Source organism: Polyergus mexicanus, unplaced genomic scaffold (genome assembly GCF_030449975.1).
Source record: "Polyergus mexicanus isolate NDT 795.1 unplaced genomic scaffold, iyPolMexi1.0 SCAF_19, whole genome shotgun sequence".
Lineage (NCBI taxonomy): Eukaryota > Metazoa > Arthropoda > Insecta > Hymenoptera > Formicidae > Polyergus > Polyergus mexicanus.
In genome coordinates this window covers 624,830-650,407 of record NW_027223339.1, presented here as the reverse complement: position 1 = coordinate 650,407, position 25,578 = coordinate 624,830, and the positions used below count along the sequence as shown (strand labels likewise).

Sequence of the window (25,578 nt, the reverse complement as noted above, 5' to 3'; positions counted from 1 at the left end):
TTCCTTCGATAATACAATTCAAGCTTTATAAGCATGTATATTTCAAACTCAAGGATATTAAGGCTTTTGCTAATAACGGAAGAAGCGTTGGAACATGTAAATAAAAAATTTCAAAGGGTCGTCTGATTCTATCCATTTTAAATTCGCTCCATTACGATTCATTACATATAAATAATCACTGATATTCGTAAAATAATATTAGGTAACAACTTGTATAGGTCAACTGTTGCATGAAACTGTTTTACGCAAAATTTTGGACGAGATGACAAACGCGATTTGCTCGTCTTTTCGAGTGAGTTATTGCATCAGTTGTATAAAATCGGCATATAAGATTACGTTTCTCGTTCGCAGTTTTATGCGTTGTTGAAACTTTTGGGACAATTTACGTTTAGAATTACTTCTAAATATATACCTGTATCGCTTCTCGTAAAATTCTATGGTAGATGCGCGAATGAAGATTGGCGAATCGTGGAGAGAACCAAAAGAATGCTAAAAATATTCATGATATCAATAATTAAGCCTTTGCAAAATTAAAAATTTCTTGTAACAGAAATACTGTAAAACTGAATTATACACAACTACAATTTTTAATATGTATTAAAAATGTATTTGATTATTATCGTTAACCGTTTTATTTTAATAACTGACCATATATACTCAATTCGTGACGTTAGTAAGGATCGCAGTATCTTCAAGCCTCTTTTCAGAAATGGACCTTAAAATATTATGAGGTAATATCCGAACGTGTACGACACACGTATGTAATCAAAGAGATTGAATGCTTTCAGATCTGCTTGTTGGGGTAGCTTACACTATCAGTTGCGACATGCTGCCCGTGTTGCGGGCGTGACCATAACGGATCGAGGTACCGTGTTTACGAGGCGAGAACGCAGTGCGTGCAACGTGCGTGCACTTGCGACATCCTCTTACTCGCCACCTGCAGGATGTATTTACTCCGTTTACAGGCCGCTCGTGTATGTATCGGCGCATTGTTAGATACACCTATAGTAATGGTACGTTGTTGTTGCCAATAGGCAGATCGCATTTGTGACATTGTCGAAGTGAGCAGCGCGATGCATGTAGGTCGACATGCTCGCCGTTCGATTCTCGACATTGCGAATGATCCGCGAAGTGCTCTACGCGATCAAACCAGCCTCGAGAAGACATTTTACTTGACAAGATTACAACTTAATCGAATTGATATTCGCATACTTTATGTTCTTTCATATGATGAAAGATACGTGTATTCCTATTTGAGACTCTATTTTAGATCATAGAATTCGCACTTAACTAAATTGAGTGCATAAAACAGTAATACGGTAAAAGCTTTATATTCGTAAGACAGGGTTACATTTTGCAAAAAAAAAAAAAAAAAAAAATAGCCACATATATTAAAATTGCGAATGTAGGAAAGAATATTAAATAGAAAAATTAAGAAATATATGATATTTTCTACTTATTTTAAATTTAAAAAACCTTATATATGTCTAATTCTTTTAGATTTAAATTTATATGAGATTATGAAAAAAATGTTTTATTTATTATTTTATTATTTTTATTAATTCTTTTACGAATTTTAAATTTGTGAAAATATAATGCAAAATAATTGCAAGTATTAAAATCGTAAATATATGAGATAAAGAATACACAAATATGGATATTCTATGCAAATTCTGTGCAAACATCGCATTTTACAGGCGAATCCGCCAGAGAATCGTGAATAAATCCGAAATTAGTAAACGATATCAGTCAGGGAAGTTTACTTTCGCGGCAGTCAAACGAGAATTCGACGATCTTCCTGCGGACTATCTCAAATCGCAAGATTTCCTGCTCGAAATTGCTGACAGCTAGATAAATTTATCGCGGAGTGCGAATCGTTTGCCCACCTCCCATGTTCGCTCAATTCATCTCTCTTCGATTTACTTCTCTCTGTAAAGGAAGTGCCACCTCCGAACATGATCTTATCGACATTTCTTAACGGATATTCGTATCGTTTTGCGATTGTCAACGGATGGGACGGTATCTTGCAGACATATTTCATAACTTTTTGACGCATGCACTGAAACTATTGCGTAACTCTGTTTTTTTTATATATAACTGCGAATCCTGTAATGCGTATTAAAAGGTTACAGAATAAGCTTTCCAGATATCGATTAGGATAACGCTTAAAGAGAATCATTATGCGCGATTCGGCATTGCCGCTAATATACATAAATCATTTTCATGACGGAATGAAACGCTACGTTTCATTTAATTTCAAATTCCTCGCTTTTCCCTTTACCTACAATTCTTTCATCAATTTGTAATTCTTTCTTGGTAAAAACTTGATTAATCGTCATATTTCCTCATAATTTTGCGATTTTAAATATCTTTGTACTTCCTCTTTCATCTTATATCATATGATTCGGATGCAATTTATTTAAATGTCATATTTTACTCTCATATTTTAAATACTTGTGTTAAAGTCGTGCTCGTGTTTTTATCTTTATTTATTGCTAGCATTATCACATTCAATGCTAAATGTAGCTATAAAATCAAATTCTAATTTTATTCATCTAGTATGACACGTTCGATGAGCGTGACATGAGAATCGAAGAACTACATTTAGCTGGAAATGCGGTATGAGAATGCTAGCATATTCCCCTATTTCCGGCTTGCTCGTCCAGCGTGCAAGTGAGATGGCGCATACACGAGATCTAGCTCCAATACGACAGAATTCGCCGCATTCCGATAATGCACGGTCAATCGATCGGAAGTTAATCGTCAGAGGGAGGAAACAGGGAGACAATCGAAAAACGTCACGTCCAGCGGGGCTGGTAAATGTCATTATGGAATGGTTTATTTGGTGATGACAGGAAGGGGCAAAAATCACGTATGGCGAATCTGTCGATCTGTCGTTCGAATAAACGAGCCGCGTACGAAATATCTCGCGAAACGTGCACTCTTTTCGTAAAAAAAAAAAAAAAAAAAAATTTGAAAGTCACTCCTACATATATCCGATCTCTGCCATTCGTTCGCGTTGCATACGTACAAAATCTATGACTTTTCATTAAATTTTGCATGTACGAATAGCGCAAGTTTATTCGCTAGACAGAATAAAAGTGTCCTGAGCTCAATTTCACGTCAAATCGATTTAAATGTAATATCAAAACTGCGAATTGAGTCGCAAAAAAAATACATAAACACGATAATAAAAGGATTTGTAAAAATAAGGATAATAAAAATATTTGTTCTTACATGATTAAATACTTAAACGCAAAATATTCAAATGCGATATATTTCAGCACGTTCGTTCAGCTGATGTCCGTAAAAGCTTTTCACAATCAATCTGATGCAAAGTTTGCGAAAACGTAGAGCAAATTTGTTCATGTATATATTATATATATATCTGAACAAAATAAATAAATAATTAATAATTAATAAAAATATTATGAATAAATTAATTAATTAATTAACGCGCAGAATAATAATCTTATCGGGTTAATGTTATTAAAATATTTAAAATTTTTGTTTAAATATTCAAATTTTGGTTTAATACTCATTACAACATCGTTAAAAGACGAAAGCAATTAATCTTATTATTGAGAATTGTCGTGGGCAGTCGCATTTATTCCATTGTTATTATTATTCCAATTGATTCGAACGATATTTTGAACCTTTGGAGTTTGTTTACGATCATATAGAAAAATATTATGGTATATATATAACATTATTTTCCTGGAATTACTGGATCGCATAAAGTTGCACATTTCAGCCAGGTCTCTTAGAAAAAACTTAATTTTTAATACTAAAAGGATCTTTCTCCTGTTTATAAATAAATAAATAAATAAATAAACCAATTAACACGACCGTTTAGTAATTACTAGTAATTTTATATTTTATATTTTTTAAATTATTTCTTTTATATGATAGAAAAATCTTTCAGTGTCACTCCATTGGCACATTTATCGCAAACAATTGTATAAATTCGATAAAAAATTTTTAAAGTCTAATTTATGCAAATTGTCTTATTATGTCCGTTATTCCTTTCATTATTAATTTGACATATCGATGCGAATTTCAGATTGAAAAATGTTCATATATCGGAGACAGAATGAGATGTTGGACACACGGTGAAAAGTGTGATGAAATGCTGACCACGTAGCAAGCATCCCGATTCTTGAAGGATTTCGACCAGCTCGAGCGTAGGATTATCGTTAAAGAATCTATCGTTGGTGTACGGTCGATTGACCGAACATCCGCGAACCGCAAACGGGGCAAGGAAGAAGACGAGAGGTGCGCACGGGTCGTAGCACAAATTGCCGGAATTAACTTCAACTTCCTTTGCTATTTTACTGACATCATAAGTTCACGAACGTTCATGTCGGTACTCAAATTATAATATCAGTTTTATTCATCTCCTTATATGCGCCGCGTATATATGATCGCGCGTCAAAATATCTTGATGGCGTATGCTCCAGGAAATTTAATTTAAAGGTAAACGCGCTCTTGATAGCAACGATATAGCGATATGTATCATTTTACTTTAAGATATCGTATCTATGATTTGAAACGATCAATGATGTTCCGTGATTCGGGAATAAAAAGAGAAATACTTTATATATGCACGTATAACATTTTTTTTTTTACTTTTTGCTTTCTAGTAACAAAATGAAATTGAGAATTCTGATTTGACTACTTTGCAAGATGTTAATTCTAGTAATGTGTCATTTTAAATAAATATTTTCTAAACGAAATTGCTTTTAAATGAAGTCGATGTGTAGGTTTCTATCGTTGCCGATTTTTTGCCAAATTTGCTGATATCGTACATGAACTAAACTCTTGAGTCCGACCCTGCGCGATAAAGATACTTTCAAACATTGTTACCTCACGAAAAAGGTTTCTTTAGTATTTTATTATGTTGAAAGTTTTATGAGACGACAAAAGGTTGTTTCCTTAAAGGAAGAGAAAACACTTTATTTGTATATATATTTTATTATAATATAACTCTTGTTTATCTAATAATTCTAGCCTAAGTTTTCAGTATTTTCTGTTTCTTTATTAAAGTTTATTCTAAATTTTAATTTTAATTAAATACATCCTTAGGTAATAAAAATAAATAATTGTTAATTATCAAATTATTTTAAAATTTGTTCTTCAAAATAGAGACAGCATTCATTTATGCTTTAATTAAATATGTTTTACATATTATCATAAGTTTAAATATTTTATAAGAAAGAAATAATTAAAAGCAATTTTCTAAAATAACCATATCATCGAGAAATATATTAATAAATATATTAATTTAAGATGACTAATATGTTGAACAAGAAATGACATCTTTTCGTTAAAAAAAAAAAAAAAAGTTAATGAAAGTGATATATTTATATTTCGCTGCTTTTGAGACGGCTCAATATCTCACACGAGATCGTACATTCTAAGACGACTATTTCGAGCCCTCTGCTGAAGCAACCATCTCCATCAAAAAATTCCTTCCGCGTCATCGACGGCGCCGGCAGGCGACGTCGCCTTTTATTGCGAAAGGCGATCCGAGTTTCCTAAGGATCCGCAGCTACGGTGCGCTGCCGTTCTCGAAAGAAGTTCATGCGAACGATCCAGCTGCTCGCGACAGCTCGTCGCTACCGAAGCTCTCCGTGATACCGGATGCGGAAGTTTTTCTCCCTTATATCGCCGTATACCCTGGTAATTCGATCCCCTTGTCTATTTGTTTGTTCCCTAGTGACGACTTTTACCATCGATCGACACCGTTCGCACCCTTACGCGCACGATGTGCGATCGAGAACAATAACCTCTGACGCTTTATCATCCCCCAGCGTTCTCCCTACTTTTAATTTTTTTCCCGACGAGATTGATTATCGAACAGAGGACAGAACAGTCAGCATCGCATAGCCATATGAACTCACTTCGCGTTCACCCTTCGTTTATGACGAGTCTATTTGATTACACATATGCGATCATCTTATGATTCGATATTATATTTATCTAACACGAGTTATCAAATACAGTATATAAATGAATAAAGCATATATCATGTTTGTAGAGATAAGATAAAAGAAATAAGCAATACTGTAATTTAATTACGTGTAAATTATTTATCTATATCATTGTGTGAATCAATATCTGAATCAATAATCGCTGCAATATCATTTAATATAGAATTTATACATTTTGATCGCCGACTTTACATGTCAACGCTTTACAATCCTTACATAAATCGCAAAAAGCGAACACCATGTTATCGCGGATTGATATAGCCTTCCGTTGATTAACGAAAGAAGCAGCGCTGTTAGTATGTATGCCAATGGCTTAATGCGGCTTTGTCGCGATGCCCCCTGCGGCGGCGTGCAACCGGGAATGGAAAATGAACAAAGTTTATCTCGGCGTGGATGAAAACGAGCAAATGAAAAACGGCTAAAGTTTGGGTACGGCGCCGCCGAGTTCCGGCGGTTAAATAACTCATGAGTCTCTTAGAAGAAACAGCGAGCAGTAAGAATCACGGGTACGATTTATTTATTAAAAGCGTTGGAATATTGAGCGTAAAGTAGAAAATCGTAAGAAAGGGAGGAGGAAAGAATGCGGCGATAAAAAGCCGAGGACAAATGGCAAATAGTCATAAAAGGAGTATTGCCTCAAAGTATTTGTCTTTACGTTATTGTAGAATACAATGGAATGCAGTTTAAATTATGAAATTAATTAGCGTAACCAATTAATGTGTCGAGATATAGTATGTAATTCGGCAAATAACAAAATTCTTTGCGCGTTATTTTTTTCTTTTTCTTTTTTTTTTTTTTTGGCGTTGACGCTACAAAAACAGAAATTAATAATTACTCACATTAAAGGTAAAATCTCTTGACTTTAAATTGAAATAGAAATAAAATTATTGGCTGCTTTTATATACCCCGCTATCGATCAATATTAATTTTTAAAACATTATTTTTATTATTTGTTACGCACTCCATGTACTATTGCCATTTTTTTACAATTGAAGAAGTTTGCTAATTAAATCTGGTGTATACAAAAATGTAAATTTTACTGTTTTCTTTTTGCAATATGGAAAAGCAAAAACATGTTATTTCATATCAAAATTTTCATTATATTATAGGAATTTATAATAATTAATTACAATTAATATATATTATATGAAAGAGAGAGAATTATTCTGTCAATAACATCTATATGACGTGTTATTGATTTTTCGGTTAAGAAAAATTGTTTATGATTCCACCGTAAGTAGACACAAATGCCAAACAGCACAATAAAAACGTATCGGGCAAGCTTTAGTACAGTTGGATAATTTTACATCAAATTTCTCTCGTAATAAATGAAGAAGGTTAGATTAGCGCGTTATTTACACCGCCTACCGTACTCAGGGGAACAAAAAGGGTGTCGAGCCCGATTCAAGGCTGAAAATTTATCTGGTTGTAGAACGGCGATGAAAGGTCGGTTCGGGGTGGATGCTGGTGTTTGGGCAACCCGGCCGTTTTCGAGGGATGAAGTAATAGAATGGGGGAAATGTATGCGCGCGAGATTGCGCCATGTGTGAGATGGTACCTTTTTGCATCTGGCTGTCGGATTTTCACTCGCCTACGCTTGCTTATAAGCAAATCACTTCTTAAGTGTAAGAAAAATCGTGATATTTGAAAAGAAAAATTTGACAGTAATATTTAATGAGTCAGGAAATGAATAAAGTTTTGCTTTTTTCTCTCTCGAAAGAATTTCACAAGAAGCTTGAAACGCATTGATATCGATTTATATATCTCTTCTAATTAACTATTTTTTTCTATCTACAAATCTTGTTTCAATTATAAGTTTTTTTTTTTTAAATCAACTAATTAGATTCAATATATTTTTGTACTTAATCGAAATAAAACTTTAATAAGATAGAGGCTTTAATTACGAATAAAAATTTTTCTTTTATAATTTTTAATCTTAATTCATGGGATGATCAAATTGTGTATTGAAAATGATTAGCGCTTTGGCATTTTCGTTAATGGAAAATCAACCGTAAATTTATCGATGAAATAGTAGATAATAGAAAACATATCTGACAAAAAAAAAAAAACATTATATTGATATGGGTCTGTGTCGTATTTCGACCGAAGATTGGATCTTGTCGATGCGACATGTAAATGCATCGCCAAGTTATAATGCACGAGCCTCTCGTATGCGAATGAGGGGATTATCAAAGAGCGCAAATCGAACTTCGCGCCTAATTTATGGATTCTGCAAACCGTGCACAGTTATCGGCTTATCGAGGGAGTGGAGGGAAGCGAATAGGAGAACCAAGTGCGAAATTATTCAGGAACGACAGATCGAATTTCGTCGTGCATACATAAGCAGTAGATTGGATTTCAACATTTCATCCGCCGCAATTATAATTTCAACAAGACGATTCGGAAGGCATGCGCAAACTTTCTTTCACTATTTCGACATTTTTTTTGTACAAAGCAATACATTTTTTTAAATCGTTGTAAACCGTTTAGTTAGTCTATTGGATGGTATAATACATATGGAGACCTGTATCAATATCGATTGCATTAAAAGTTATAGTATATACGTACACGGAAAAAAAAAAATTACCCGCCTTAGCTAAAAACTGCGTGTGGTAACTGGATTTCAGTCGTGATATATGGACAACGAACATTTTAGTTGTAACACCTATTTATTAGGTGCAACAGCAAACTGTTTTGCTGCAGTTTAGAAATTTATTTCGCAAACCATGATTAGCTATGATAGCGAAAATTTTTTTTTCCGGGTATGTATAGTTTTTATCTTGTTTAGATATTATAATCTACTATTAAATATAGAGACAAACTCTTTGTATACATACATATATATATATGTATACAATAATATATATCTTAAAGATATATATAGCTATATATCTTTCTCATATAATATTCTAATTATTAATTATTAATGTATCATATAGGAATGAACAATTATAAAGATAAAAATCGTAAGACATCTCTAAAACTATATTAAAAAAATTACTATTACAAAATACGTGCATGATGAATGATGTTTAATCGATAGATTAATCGTGGGTGATAAATTGGCATCTCTTTTCCCGCACACATTTTCACATTTCCTCTTCTAACGCTATTTAAAAGCATGATAACGTCGGTCGTCGTTATATGCTGAAAATATAACGAACCGTGGAAAAATAGTGACAAGAGAGTTCGTTTCCGGATTAATCCTGAGATTAACCTCAACTGGGAATATCGGGCGTCGTTACGTGCCAAAGAGAAGACTACACGGGGGATTAAACGTCCGGACTAATCTCGTTCGAAATTAAGCTGCTTATCTTTCCCTGATATAGTACATGTATCCAGCCTCTTAGTAGACTCTTAGCGAGAGAAATTCCGGCTCTGTCTTTACGAAGATATAAAGGATTTGTGTATAATGCGCTCAAGAATTTACCGGCATAACTTCACGGTACGTTGCGCGCGTTGAAAAACATCACCGTAGGGTGCTTCGCATGTATTAATTCGTCATTAATAAGATTATACGATGCGAGAGAGACACGCGTCGCTCAAGGAACTCCTTACATCATGCTACCTCCGCTCTTTACAGGATTTTTATTCGAGTAATCTACGCGAGTTTATGCGACGTCTCTGATAAAACTGATTTTGATTAAATCCATGACAATCTGCATCTACATCGCGCATTTAGCAAGATCTGTGACTCCACATCCAACTCTCAAATTAAATTAAAATTTGCAGAAGTATATAGCTCATATAAAATCGTAGACTTTTAATCGAATAGCGACACATTCTACCGCATTAAACAATGTGTTATAGATTTAAAAAATAAAATATTTGGTATGTATATCTAATAATTTTTAATGAATTTTCATGTTTTGTTATGTATATTGTATAGTGCACATTTATATTTTGATCCTTCAATTCGTTATGCAGTTGCCTTATTCATTTTGCTAGATTGTGCTTACGTAATTGGGGATTTTATGTCGTAACACGAATTTCTGCGAGCGTGATCCAACAGCATTTGGTGTTTCATTAGGAGACTAAAGAATCTTTTGCTTACTGTCATTGAGCCTTGATATGGAGTTCGTGAGGAGTTTACTTATCGGACCGCTGACTTCTTATTGCGCGCGCACGCGCGCGAGTTGGGAAAATTGCGTACGTTAGAAACCTCGAAAGTATATTTTTCTCCGGAGATTGTCTTTTTAAGATTGCGAAAAGGAAGCAAATCTCACGTCTTTTAAAATTAATAGCTATTTTATATAACGGCATATAAGAGCCTGTAGACATATGGTATACGTATATAGTTTAGTTTGAAATATTATAATTGAATCGTTCGATAGAACATAAATAAATTTTAATAATTAAATTTTTAAATCACATTTTTTATAATTTTAAAATGAAAAGAATATTTGAAAATATATAACGTAAAATACAATTGGGAATTTTGGGAATTATTACTTATATTTAATTTGTGAAAAATTGTAATATAAAATATAATATTACTTCTAATAACATATATTAATAATATTCAAAATTGTGGCAGAGTTTGATGGCGACATAGCGCAACGTATATAAAATATCTCGATTCTCTCGGATGTTAAATTCTCTCCGCTCAACTATCGTACAATTTTGGCGCATCGGCGAAATCAGATTCATTATAAATGATCAAACATATGTAATCGCGTGTGTAAAGTCGAAAATAATGATCGGAAATAGCTATAGGTTGAGCGTCAATAACGGACGTGGCAATAACGTTGGCAGAGAACGGCGACGAATCGAATTGAGTCGGAACGAATAGTTGATAGTATTTTACGTATTCAATCCTTTTCATAGATTGGATTGCATATAACTTTATCGCGAAATATATATATATATATATGTGTGTGTGTGTATGTGTGTGTCGCATGTATATATGAAAAAGAGAATGAGCAGCGACGTAATAGTAACTGGATTGCGAAATGCACATCCGCGTGCGTATACGCGTCATGTGCGCATACACACACGTGTACGCGCGTAGGGGTTACATACATCGGATTACGCCATCGCCGGAATCGTTTGCGTATATCAGATTCCGGACATCGATATATGGCCTATCTGATGTATGCATAGATTGTCTCAAACTCATCAATATCTATCATTATTATACTTATCATTAATAACAATATCTATCATTAATTTTTAATACAAAACAAGACGACAATTTTTGCTTTTATAATTAATTAAAAATTAAATATTCTCTCGTACTAATAGAAGCTTCGAAAGACTATAGAGACAACAATACTGGTTTTGCCTGCCAATACATGATAAAATCACTAACTTTTAGTTTTAACTTGAAAAACACTGAATTTTTTTCATATATATTTTACTAGTTTGCCTTATATTTTTTCTCTCGTATCGATATAGTATTTTGGGGGTGGATTTTGTAGTGCTCTCTCTGTATAGGGTGCACGAATGACCCGGGAACGGAAGTGAATGGAATTACATGTGTCCGCCTCAGTGTGCATCATTGTCGTTAAATTACACACGATGACGGTTCCGCTATGGAATCGCATGGATTGAAAGGATCAGTATTATTCGCTAGGATGCGAGTTGATCAAATCAGAATGGATAGCCAGGAAATATCGCGGAGCTTTCGATTAATGGATCATCGCCATTTCGCGAGTGACACAGAGAAGCAATTCATTTTCTGTACAAATAATCTGTCCCGTGAAAACTACAATTTTATATTTTATATTACTATTTTTCACAAATTAAGCATAAGTAATAATTTCCAAAATAATATATATTAATTACTGTATTTTACTGTATTTATATATTTTTAAACATTCTTTTTATTTTTAAACTATGAAAAATGTGATTTATAAAAATTTAACTTTGTTCTATCAAATGATTCAATTATAATATTTCAAACTCACGAATCTCAGTACATTTATGCCAGATTTTAGGTCGATTTCTTATTTACTTATCTTTCTATACTGTCGTTCATAAATTTTCACGTGATAGTTGATAGAACGTTAACGTATATGGAATTTTTTCTTCTTCTAGTAATACGCGACTATCCGTTACTATCATTGTTAATAATCTGGCTCGTAATAATGAATGGAAAACGATGCATAGTAGCCTCATATTCGAAAACAATGTTAGATCGATATCTCTGATGAGATATTATATTCTATTAAACTGGCTTAGATTTGCTTAGTTTTTTTGCGACAGGAGTCTAATGGAATATTTAACTGACACCCATCGAATACTCTAATCTTGTGTCTCAAGTTTTCAACCGCGCGCGAAACTCCATGAAAAATAGATGCGCGGGAACGTTTCGTTCCTTCATACGATACTATTTTACACATTGAGCGTCTGAGAGTGCATTATAGAGTACTTATATTACGACGATAAATTTTGAAGAGGATAGAGTGCTCTTAGGTATGTCTGAATGATCGATTGACAAATTTATAGAAAAAATAATGAAAAGTATCACACAAAGAGTTTAATTTGCTATAAAAGACTGTAATTAACAATTGTAATTCACAACATGATATTTTATGAATATATACAGGGGTGAATAATAAGTATGTTTTAAAATTTCGTGAGCGTGTTTCTATAAATAATATAAAAAGTATGAACAAATGTTTCTATAAACATTAGGCCGAGAATGCTTCATTTTCGAAATAATGGACATAAATAGATTTCATAATGAATGAATTTTAGATCAGATTCTTTCTTTCTATGATGTTATGTCTCTAGTATTTTAAGTCTAGAATAGTGTTTGTTTATTAGTACACGTTACGACTGAAAGGAAGGGGAAGGGAGTTTTAATGTAGGCCTCGTACTTGAGTACAGTAAGAGATAACGTATTTACAATCAAGTCAGTATACTTGAAGCAGTTCAACACCGAGCAGTATTAATATTGATTTATTAATTTATTGTAACAGTGTGCATTTTCAGCATCTCTTATAAATAAAAAAAAAAAAAAAAAATATCCATTTGAAACTTTTCAATAAAGTCATTATTTGATACCTATTTGTGTCCATTATTTCGATAACGAAGCATTTTCAGCTTAATGTTTACAGGAATATTTGTTCATATTTTTTATCCAGGAACACGATTACGAAATTTTAAAACATACCTATGACTCACCCTGTATAGATAAGAAAAAAAAAAAATTGTGATACTAATATGCCAATTGACTTTGAAAAAAATGTAGATTCATATAAAAATAATATTAAAACATATGTTAAAACGCGCATATGTATGCGCTTGCGCTTCCATAATAAAATCATGAAATCTCTTTGTAGAAAATTGATTTTAGAGACCTCAAATTAATTATCCGAGTACGAGGATGAAAAGGGTCGTCGTCCATCGAATTTTTTTCTCAAGACTCGATAATTCAAAGCGAAAGTCTCACAATTTCCGCCGCACCCGCGAGTCTGCTCGAGTGTGATGAAATCAAGTAGTCAAAGTGCGTTTGGATCCGACACAAACGTCATCTTCTACCATTCCTTTTTCTCTTCTCTCTATCTCTGTCTGTCTGTCTCTGTCTGTCTGTCTCTCTGTCTCTCTGTCTCTCTGTCTCTCTCTCTCTCTCTCTCTCTCTCTCTCTCTTTCCTTTACGATTTCTTGCCCTTTCATATATTCCCCGCACAGATGCTATCAGCCAGCTTTCCTCGATTCTCGACGCTCGCATTCCCAAAGACTTTGTTGAAATACTATTGCTGTGCATTTCAAGCGTTGTATTGTCATATATATAGCAATGCATATGTATATCTATACGTATGCTGTATGGAAAAATAAATGGAGTGCGATGAGTTTATTGAGAAAAAATTTGCGTCACAAAACACGATCAAATTTTGCCACAAATTTTACAATATACGACTCGTATAGAGTGTAGAGAGTAAATCAAATTTGTTATATTCGTTCCGAGATGTAAAAGAATCATCAAATTTATACTCTGTCGGTTTTTAGTATCTGTTTTATCATGTGATGGAATTTTTTTGTATTTATAAATTTTTTGCAATTTTATTATTGTTCGTCATATTATGAATTATATTTTCTGAGAAATGCATGGTATTTTATATATCGTAAAAAAATGTGATGTGTAATATGTGTCTTGATATTTGTTAATCTTAAAATCAATTGGATGCGTAAAACCTACTTTCTTTAGCAGCGATTTTTTTTTTTAGACGTCAACATTAAAGCACGTCGCAAAATATAAGCGATACAAAAAGAGATTAAATGTTAAATCATTTCGAGGCGCAAAAGGTTAATATCAAACAATATTTATTTCAATTGTCGTGCGAGAACAGGAGCGAGCTCGAAAATTTGGTACGTGCTGTATGAATTCCTCGTTACATCGGTTATATTTTCTCGTTTCTCCTTCGCATCGCTGCGACGTGCTGTATTTTCCAACATCGACCTCGACGGCGACAAATATGTCGAGGTTTTTCGTGAGGTACATCATCATTTCGGTGAAAGTCCAGCGTATCCGACGTATACGTATATCTTTTAAATTTTTTACACGGTTTCATTTTTATCCGCCGAAATATCAGCGCTCGTTCATCGCCGATATTATTCAAATCTCCGTCTCATTTAAGCTGGATTGTGCTTGATTGGCTAAAATAATTCATGCAAGCATTTTCTCTCGCATGACGAACGGGTATAAAATATTACGCGCTGATGCACAGCCGATGACACATCGTGACCGATTGTTGCTTTTTTTGCGCATAAATGGCGACCGGGGAAAATGCGGTCGAAAAAAACATGAATTATGACAAATCACGTGGTGAAGACTGTTATTTACAGCCAACTCTACCAAGACGGGTACTCTGAAATACATATAGCATGAACCGCGAAAATGGTAGAAAAGCTTCACGTCCAAAGAACAAGTTTCATCGGGTCCTCTGTCGTGGTTATGACTTCTTGAAAAATACGACGAAAAAGCAACATTCTTTCATCCGAGATCTTGGATACGAATATACACTTTGTGATATATAATAAATATCTGTGTGTGTGTAATGAGACTAGAAGAAGATAGTCTCGTAAATTTTTAAAAAAACTGACTCGGAAGTATTTATTAGACTTTTTCCACAAGGTTTCTATTCTAGATGCAGTTTAAGAAGATTATTTTTTATATTATACGCTACAAAGTCTTCTAGAATTCTTTTTTTATCGCCAAAAAATTTATATGTCAAAATTAAATAAAATCGCAACAAAGTTATTTTGACAGCTTGGATAGATTCTCGTCTAGATGACTTATCGATCATGAAGCGGATCACTGTGTCGTAGATAATACTCGCAAACAATGGCAATCAATCGGTGATAATTTTGCGGGGTCCGTCTGTTTCCGAGGTCAGTTCGGTGGGACAAAGCAACTGCATCCATTCAAATATCTGAAAGCTCGCGCTTTCATGATTAACGTGACCTGCCTGCCCGATAAGACATCTGGCAACCCCCAAATTTCGTACGTTCTACCATCGTGGTTGTTAGCTCCGGGAATTCCAACGTCGCCTCTGCGAACAATGCCCTGTTCCGTAGGTTTCCGTTGTGTGTTTACCGAAGAAGTTTACCCGCTTGAGAAACATCGTCTGTAGCGGGACGAAAAGTTCACCAGTCGTTGTAGTTCTGAGCGATTAAAGCTTTCGTGCAATGCGGTATTCAATTTTCACCTTAACATCAAACACTGTTTAAGTAAATTTCTATATTGTATATTGATGCATTGTGTTAGATTAATAAATAAATATAGAAAGCGGTTCTATATCCCAACCGGCGATATTTTAATATTCGTTGACGTGCGCGATTATTATTCCGAGATATATTTTGGATAAATTGTTGCGTATAAATATTTTATTAAAATATATATTATTTCAATATATCTATAAACTGACGAGTGTCGTAAAATTATCAGCATTTATCAGAGATATTTGATATCTTGATAAGCAACGAAGCAATTGTCAAACTTTATTTTGCAAGATAACAAAATATATATTAAGAATAAAATTGCGCGCATATATCACAACGAATCAGTTTCACTTATATGTAAGAAGATATCAATTTTTGAAAGAGCATTCTTTTGAAAGTACATACATGTATACCGTGACTCAGAGGGTTAAAGATAAATCAGTGTTTGCTCCGAGAAATTGCATTTTCATGTTCGATTTACAGCTACGAAAAATTTCATCTCCGCTATTCGGAATTTGACGCTCGACGTATTTCTTCTGAAAGATGGAGGAGCGCGCAAAACTTCAAGAACGAACCGGAGTATACCGGCCACTTTGAACAATTTAGTTCACGGACCGGCGGACTCCGAAGATGGGGTTCGTTTACGTCATAACGGAAGACCGAGCCGCCGAAAGCTTAACTCGCGGCAATCATATATCATCCCCACCGCCGAGCATATCATGAAAACCCTCCCCGAAACCGTAACTCTCGTTCTCTTCTTTGTTTTATAAAAACTTTATGGGCCGACATATTAGATACGAGCCTCTGTACGATCGCTGGCATCCACCTTGTTCTCGCCGCGAGCTACGAGAAGCAAAACGGGCTTTGCGGTAATCCACAAAATTCGCAGACCAATATATCGGGAGAAAGAAAATTTGTCTGCCAACATTTTTCTTAATAATATTGAATACCTGTCATCTTTTGTTTTCTCTCAATCGCATTGAAATGAAAAATCATGCGGTTTAAAAATTCAAGACTTTTTTCTTCTTTTTTTAGTTTCATCGATTAAAAAATAATCCTTTATTACACGATTAAAGACAAAGATATTATGAAAATATTGTCCAACCATAGTGTAGTTCGCGAAAACTTTGGAAACATTTTATATTTCCTTTCTAAAAAAGGCATGAAATCTCGAACTCGAATATATCGAAGCATTCGTGTTATTGTCAAATTATGCAAATTTTGACAGTTTGACAATTTGTGAAAGAAAAAGTTAAAGTTAAGAAAGAAAAGTTAAACAAATTGGAAAATGTCCATAAATAAAAGCGCGCGCCTGTGTTGTTCTAGTGATATTTAAATGCTATGTGACAGAGAGAGAGAGAGTTATCAATAAAACAATTGCAAACCATAACTTGTTTTCACATACCTCAATAAATTGCAACAATATAAATTGTTATAAAATCAGATCACATTCGCATTTAATAAAATTATACAAAAAGAAAAGTTAAAAACTGCACACGCATATAATAGTTTGATGATTCAAAAATATACATATCGATAACTACATATTTATAATTAAAAACAACCTATATAATAAAATATATTTTGTAGTAATAAGTGCAATATAATAATTTCGCCACAAAATTAAGTTCTTTTTGTCGGAAAATTAAACGTATTATTAAAAAAACTCGCAAAAATGACTCATGAATAATATTGAAAAACGTGGATCTATTTAATCATTGGCCAAGGAATTTTTATCATGAATTTAAATCATAGATTGATATAAAACTCTCCGCGAGTTTAATTTTTAGTCTCTGACTGAACACTATCCTGGTGAAACCCGAGCTGAGTGTATCTCTCGATGAATGTCAATTCGAGAGTGACTCTCGATGAAAACCCTCTCAACCTATCCTCGTCCACCACTAGCCTCAGGCAAGCAAACTTTATCCGCGGGTTTATCATTGCGACCAAATTTTTCATACTGAATCGAGCGCGACTGGATTCTCAGTCGAGCAATCGGGCAAAGGCAACGGCGTTTCCGGGCTACGAAAATAAATATCCGAGCTTTCAGGAGGAAACTCGCGCGATTCGACATATCGACGATCGCGGCGGGAGAGGATCGGATGAAACTTTAATCTGTACGTTGATATTCGCGCGCGCACGCGCGCATAAGCGTTTTATACGCGTAAAGGGAGAGTTCGGGAAAAAACATAGACGTAGCCCCCTCGGAATTATGCGATCCCTCGTTCTTTTTTGCTGCTCTTTTGCCGCGAGTTTCTCCGGTACCGACATTTATTTTGCAATAGCCGCGGATAAATATTCATGACGTGCGCTTTAACCCACCTCCGCATATATGACACATCGCGGTAACCACGTACGCCGTTACAGGCGAGATATAATGGACCGCCGTGCGCGCGTGTGTATAATCGCCTCTCTCTTGCATTCCGGACGGTCGGACGCGATTTATATGAATCATAAATAGGCGCGTCATGCATGCCGACCGTAATTCCTTTCGCGCGCTATTTCCGCGAAAAGGTTCGCACGCCCATTTTCCCGCGTTTGCAATCATTAAACGCTGTGAGTGGAAAAAATGACCGGCAACAGACGAAAATCCAGGCGATGTAGGTACGGATAATGGGCTGGGCGCGGTTATAGATGTATATCGACGCTCGAATACCGGTCGCAATATACGGCGTCGGTGTGGATGATGCTTGACATCTGACATTCACGGTCAATAGTGCGAATGTACGTGTTATCGATTCAATAACAACGTGAACTGTCAAATTAGGGAGATTATTCGCGTTAATTGGAGATACAAATGAGCCGTTAAACGGTACCTACGTTATCTTTATTCTGACAAAGATGATCTTTGGAAATATTTAATGTGAAATATAATTACGTATATCATTATACAGTATTTGTCTTTATAATTTTTAAAAGAATAAAAGTAAAATATATATATTTTTATTAAAATAATAATGCAGAAAAACTGATATATACACAAGAATATTGTTTTTAATTATTCTTTATCCGTAATTTAAAGCGCTATTTCTTGTTTATAGTTTAAATATTATCATATAAATATAGTTTGTAATTATTTCTTTATTTTCTTTTCAGATTTAAACAAGAGAAAGTTTTAATGATTATAGACAAAAACGCTGACATAAATATTATTAATCCTTCATAATTTCTATTAGATAATCTGAGAGAATATTTAAACTTTTTAACTAATCGCTCTAAAACCAAAGTACATCACAAAAGCGGTTTATTCGATTTAATCGGATCGACATCGATTGCCTTGTTCGCAGGTTACGAGGATTGTGGCGATGTTCGTCGAGTTTCATAACTCTTACGAGATTAAGCGCAAACCAATAGAAATCAAATATGTCGTAGTCAGAAAAATAAACTTGATAGCGGAGATAACGATAAGATCATTGATTTGAACGTATCCTCAAAAATTCTATTCGAGATTAAGATAAACAATAGAAAAACAATTCGAAAGATCTGCTGAAACGGCGAGATATAAAAATATTAGCAAAAAGAGAAATAAAAGACGGTATAATAATAAATCACGATTTTTCCGCTCGGAAATGCATGTCTATCCGGAAAAACCGATTGTATCTCGCAGTTTCGAAGTTGTTGATTAGATACTGGGAAATTATTCAGCAATGTAAAAGTATCTTCGTAAAGAATCGTAATATACAACGTCCGAGGAATTTGAGCGACGCGTAATAAATTATTTTTCATTTAATAGATTATTTCAAACGCTATAAAACTTGTTGTTTTGGTTTTGTCAAAATTACAGTATTTTATTATTGCATTATTCGATTAATATATTAGAAAGAAATAGGTCGCAAAATGTTTGTTACGTAATACGTTTAAACATCTTCTTAAATAAAGCGTACGACTCATTTAGAATCTTCAAATATCTTGTAAGATATTTCTTTTCCGAACATCTTACCCTAATAATTTTATACACAGAATGTTTAGAAGAATCTATTTATGTGAAAAAAAAATTTTTAATGCTTTAAAAAAAAATGCAATTACACTTTTTTAATGTAACGTTGCACTTATGAGAAAATGAGTCAATATAAAAATAGGCATTGTTATATTATTCAACTTTTGCCTCCACCGTTTCTTTCTATGTTCAACGTGACAGATGCTAGAACCCATCTCAATTGCGTGGCTCACTCTGTATATGATAATTTTTCTATAGTAAAGATTGATTTTGATCCTCATATTATTTTCGTAATTTTTATAATTTTTTAATATTCAATTTTAAACATATCTATGTAATTAAATCTTAAAAATTTCTATTAATTTTTGTCATCTATAAACGCACTGTCTCTTGAAAGTACTTTGGAAAATTGTATCGTCACGGACACTGGTCTACCACGTTGGTCTGAGATTGTGTCGTAAAAAAAGTGTGTGACGAGTGAGCGCTGGTCGTCGAGGCGACTTAAACGTTACTTCTGCGCGTCTTGTAAAAGGGCGAACTCTTTTGGTCAAGAGATATAAAAGCGCGCGATTAGCTACGTCTTTGGAGTGCCCATTCGCTCATTCTCTCTCTGGATAGATGAATCGTGCTGCTTCGAGAAAGGTGGAGATAGCTAAGCTTACGAGTGCTACGTTTCAAGTTATGGACAGTGTATAAAAGTCTACAATTACACGTTCCTTTCGTCCGTGATAAAAGTTCCGTAAATTGTGCCACGTACTGCACGATAATGTCTTCGTTAATGCTGCACTACTATAAAAGTAGGTATTTTTTACAATGAACATTTTTTTTTCAAGATTGTCTACCTATTACATTATGTATTAAAGACATACTATACGTATGTCTTTATAATACGTGGCTTTAACATAATATCTAAAATTACATTTTTTAAATATTTTGATTAAAATTCTAAAAAAAAAAAAAAAAAATAGATTTTAATAGTTGTAGTTTAAAATATGAATTTTTTAGTATGTTTAATTGGAAAAGCATAGATTTGATACAGTTTTTCTGTTGTGCAAATATCGAATTGTATATACTTGACTTAAAAGCTTTTTTTTATCATTTACTAATCGATGCGAATTTCACGGCATTGTGTGAAGCTATGTACATTGATCTGTAACATATAAATATAAGATTTAAATTATAGCAGTGCTCAAAATATTTAATAATTCTTATATTGTATGCATCGAATAAAATAAAATAAATCTTTAAATAATATTAAACAGATAATAATAAACAGATATTTAATGAAATAATGATATAATAATTTCCAAAGAAGCTATTCTGTTTATAAACAAACTATTACGATATTATATGTAAAAGTTTTCTTTTTAAATTTTTATTTAAGGATACTTTATTTTCCGAATAAATAACTAAATAAACGAGAATAGACGTGCGATATTAATAAAATAATAATATACAAATTTTATTATTTTATTAATAATATATAAATAAAAAATAAATTATATACTCGTCGTTTGATATCATCTAGTCTTTTTCTTTCTCTCAAATTGTCAGGATTCTTTGCATTCACTCGCGGAAATATAGTTTCTTACAATTCATTATTGCTCATTATACGACACAATAAGAATGGACGTGCGATACTTTGCACGGCACTCCCGTATTTGAATAGTGACACTTTACGTAGCACATCCGAACTAATTAGGACGGGACGAATTATTTGTGGCAGGATAACAAACGGACGCGCGATACTTTGTGCGGCACTCCCAAATTAAGATGTGACGCATCATCCGTGGCACGATGATAAACCGAATATTTGATGCATCGAATGTGCTTGCTATGTATATATAAATCATTTGATTAGTTATTAATATCGACTCGTGGCAATACAGTGTTTTGGGTACTTAGCTTCCCCTCTTCAGGATAAACCTTCCGGGTACTAAACCCTCCCATCAACGTCAAAATGTACCCAATGGGAAGGTTATATTATATAATTTTGTAATATAGTATAATTTCTAATTTATTTTATTATTAAAAGATTATATTTTTATATGACATTCCTCCTTTCCCGATGTAAATGAATACAATATTAGATATGCTTAAAAAAAATGAACATCGAGTACACTAATCAATTCCTTTTCCGCTAGAAAATATTTAAAAAATTTTAAAATATATTATAAAATTATATTATATCGTAAAATTATATAATATAAATAGCAAATATTTTGTATGAAAAATTAATTATTATTCGATTGATTGTTAATTATCATAATGTCGATTGATCGTAATGTAAACATGTTAAAATTGCAAAAAAGAATATCTTTACAAAAATAATTATTATTTGCAACAAAATAGTAATTTATAAGTCCCATTTTTTATTGTCTTAATTTTTATTTTAAATAAATAAATTGCAGAAAATATTTATTTCGATAAAAAGCTACCAGCTTAATATATTTTCGAATCTTTAACGAGTTGATGATTATGTGATATGATATACATATATAATATATGTTAATGTATTGTATGTATTATATATTTAAATTTTCATTGTGGCTACTCTCTATTTGGTCTCATAATTCTCGCGAATCCTCCATTAACAACCATGCAATGATAACCTCGCTTGGTTTCCTTCGTTTCGTATCGATTGTGACTCGACCCAAGGGAAAATCAAGATTTATAGTCGTGGAACTGTCAGGCACTCCCTGTTGGGGCTTACCCGGTTGATGACCCATCTGTCACGCAGAATATATCTGATCTGTTTGCCCTTTTTTACAAATTCATTTTATATATTTTTTTCGAACGTATCTTTTGTAGTATCGTTGTTGACAAATTGTGACTCGTCGAGTTCGTTTCACGCACGTACATTTCCTGCATATTTTAAACAGTCTTCGATTACTTTTTCACCGCATTCTCTGGAGTACAAGCTTGGTAACATGAGTAGACAAAGCCTGATTAAAAATCACGGGAAAATACGGAGAATAATACGATAGTGGCTATTACAAGCGTCACTTGCATATTGTTTTTTTTTTTTTTTTTTTTTTTTTTCATATGTGGAACTAAGCGATAATTTACAACAATTGACTCGACTTTAATAAAATCCTTTTGTCTTATTTTCATAGATTTGTTTTTTTTTTAAGATTGACAGCGAGTTAAATAACTTTTCCATTCGATGATATTTAATCTTTACGTTGGTGAATAAAACATGTTTAAAGTCTCAGATGAGTTTTATGAAAAAGTCGATATTTCATTGTATTATAAATTCAAGATTAAATCTTGTTCAATAAAATTATTTCAATATTTCATAAATTGTATTATTTTCGATAAGCTTTGTTCTGTAAAAGCTATTTGTTTACGCGATAACATCTATTATCAACAGGATCTCTTCGCAAAGTAACCAATCCAGATGTGAAATTGATTCTCCCGTTGAAACGATTCCGTTGCGTATTATTCCGTTGCGTCTTTGAAAATATTTGCATAGTCGTTCGACAAAAAGGAGACGTCGTACGTAGGGGCCGTATAGCATCACATGTCTTTGTCACGGATTTTCGTTTGGTATTTTCGCTTTTCCAGTCTGAGCGAGAAAAGCGATTCGCCGCCGTTCTCCCCTAAGATTCACACGAATGCTTTTCCGATATTCACACGACGATGACAGCACATCGCACACGCGAATCTCCGCTCCACGTTGACGTCGAGAACACCAACCATCACTGATACATCATGTATTGTATATACACTTTTGTCAGACGTTATTTTCAATGACAACTTCAATTCTAGGAGATAATTCGATAACTACGTTTTGTCGGCCGTACACTATTATCCGTATGTTATCAGCAATACGGATTATACATATATAGAAATCTTTAATTCTTAACGTATTTATTTGCGAAATATTCACAGTGCGTGTGTAAAAACAGGATTTAAATTTTATTTTATATTTCACCAAGTGAAATAGATATACCAAACGTATGTGTGATTTGAATTGAAATATCAATTCAAATAAATTGTATTATATGTCATGCAATACCATCTTTTGTCTCCTATTTTAAATAACTTATCGATAACTATATTGTAATATATTTTATACTTGCGTCACATAATAATACGCATAAGTTGTACGTGTTTTAAAATCCAATATTGTAATTCAAATAATACTGATGATATGCATATATTGCAAATAATGTTATATGTATATATACTATTGTGTTAATTTATTTAGTTTATAAAATAATATTTTATATAGTAGCATTTTATTTTATATATTTTTTTCTAATATTTTTTTATTTTATAATACTTTATACAATATTACAATATCTTTTTTTTTGCTTCTGAACTGTATCTTTTACATAAAAAAATTATATTTTTTTATTTTTTATATAGTTAGTGACAAATGCAGAATTACTTTATTGCTGTCGCGATTGTGCGAAGTATATTGGTTTTTGTTTATTTTACGTGCGCATGCGTGTGCGCGCGCGTGTCGATTGGAACTAATTCTTTCATTATTTTTTTATTTACTTCAAATATAAATCATGTCGAGTATAAGTTATGGCAGGTCAAAAACTAGAAGCAAAATGGTGATACATCATGGTGAAACTTTAGAAATATTTCGTCCGTCAGTATGATGGCGGTTATAACATATAAATAAGAAATCAGATGGATTAATTTACGTTAACGGTGCGTTACAACGTAAAAATAACATTACAAAATAGCACTGAACTGCTCCATTGCAGAAAGAGACAGGCCATAATTTGCTAGAAATATTTAAAGCATGCAAGCGCAAACAAAACTGCTCAACTCCTATCACCGACAATATTTTCGCTCTACTTTTCCCTTAATGAATATAATATCCAATTAATTCTTTTTAACACATCGCATGCCTTTCGCTGACGCGGTTTGAAAAGAATTTTTCATTTGATAATATATTGAATTTATTTATTTTTGCAGTTTTGCTGCGGATAAACATTTCTAATAAAGAATGAGTTTCCGGAGAGCTTCCAGAAATAACATGCGTTTTTAAAGCGCCGAATATGTCGCAATATTGCTTTGCGACATATTTGTCGGAAGAAGATCTGCTAGAAGACCTATCGTGGTCGAAAGAACCGGCTCCTCTGCTCGAATGGTATTTTCGTGTGCAGAGAATGTCTGAAACGATATATCTCGGGCGGGTGAATAATCGCGACTCAAAAACAAGAAGCGAGGGAGCGCGAGAGCGGAGAGATGTATTATTCGTCCAAGCGCGGCTGGCAACATAAATTACCAACGCATTCGTCGTATGCGTGTATATTTCGCGTATAGATGTGGGACAGGGAACGCAGAACAATTCACTCTGCCGTAATCTTATCCAACGATTGGATGAACAGGAGCAGGAGAACGACCCAACGCTCGCTGCGACGCGATCGACGCAGTAGAAACAGACAACCTGCGTGTAACCCGCGATTGTGTTCCATTGCATCGGGAGCAACGACAGTGAATGACTGCGCGTTATCAGTAAGTGCAAATAATCTATATTTCCATCATATGGCCAAGCTTCAAAGATCCATCACATTCAACTGCACATATATCCGATGTCATACATGTGTCATTTATATATATCTCACATCAGATATTAATCTTATACGCGAAAACTCGCTTGATTCTATTTTACATTTTTTTTTGCTGCAGTTGTTATACTGAAACAATTGGCAATAAATTGTAGGTCTTTTATAATCATAAATATTTTTTGTTGTCAATACATGTAATAAATGTGAAAAAATACACGTTCTAAATTTTCTGAATGAAAACAATTTGACGTTATCAGAAGTGACAATAGATAGAATATTTTATCAGCGATTGTGTAAATTTTTTATATTTATAATGTCCAATATAACTCTCTCAAAAAATATATTATATATTAGAGATATCAATAATAAATCATCGATTACCGTAAAAAACTTTTCCAAAAAATATACCGTTTTAAAAATCATGCATATTATAAAAATATATATT

The 25,578-nt window shown here is 33.3% G+C and overlaps 1 protein-coding gene across 2 annotated transcripts in view; it reads left to right on the top strand.

Annotated features, from left to right (window-relative positions):
* Kair1d (Kainate-type ionotropic glutamate receptor subunit 1D) overlaps positions 1-25,578 on the top strand; it is a 230,611-nt gene that overhangs the window by 33,269 nt on the left and 171,764 nt on the right. The window contains exon 2 of one of the 2 annotated variants that reach the window (XM_070311204.1): positions 24,538-25,080. The exons of the other annotated variant lie outside the window; for it this stretch is intronic. Coding sequence (XP_070167305.1) covers positions 24,889-25,080 — 192 coding nt within the window. The 5' untranslated portion in view covers positions 24,538-24,888. The remainder of the gene's footprint in view (positions 1-24,537; positions 25,081-25,578) is intronic. 2 annotated transcript variants of the gene reach the window in all.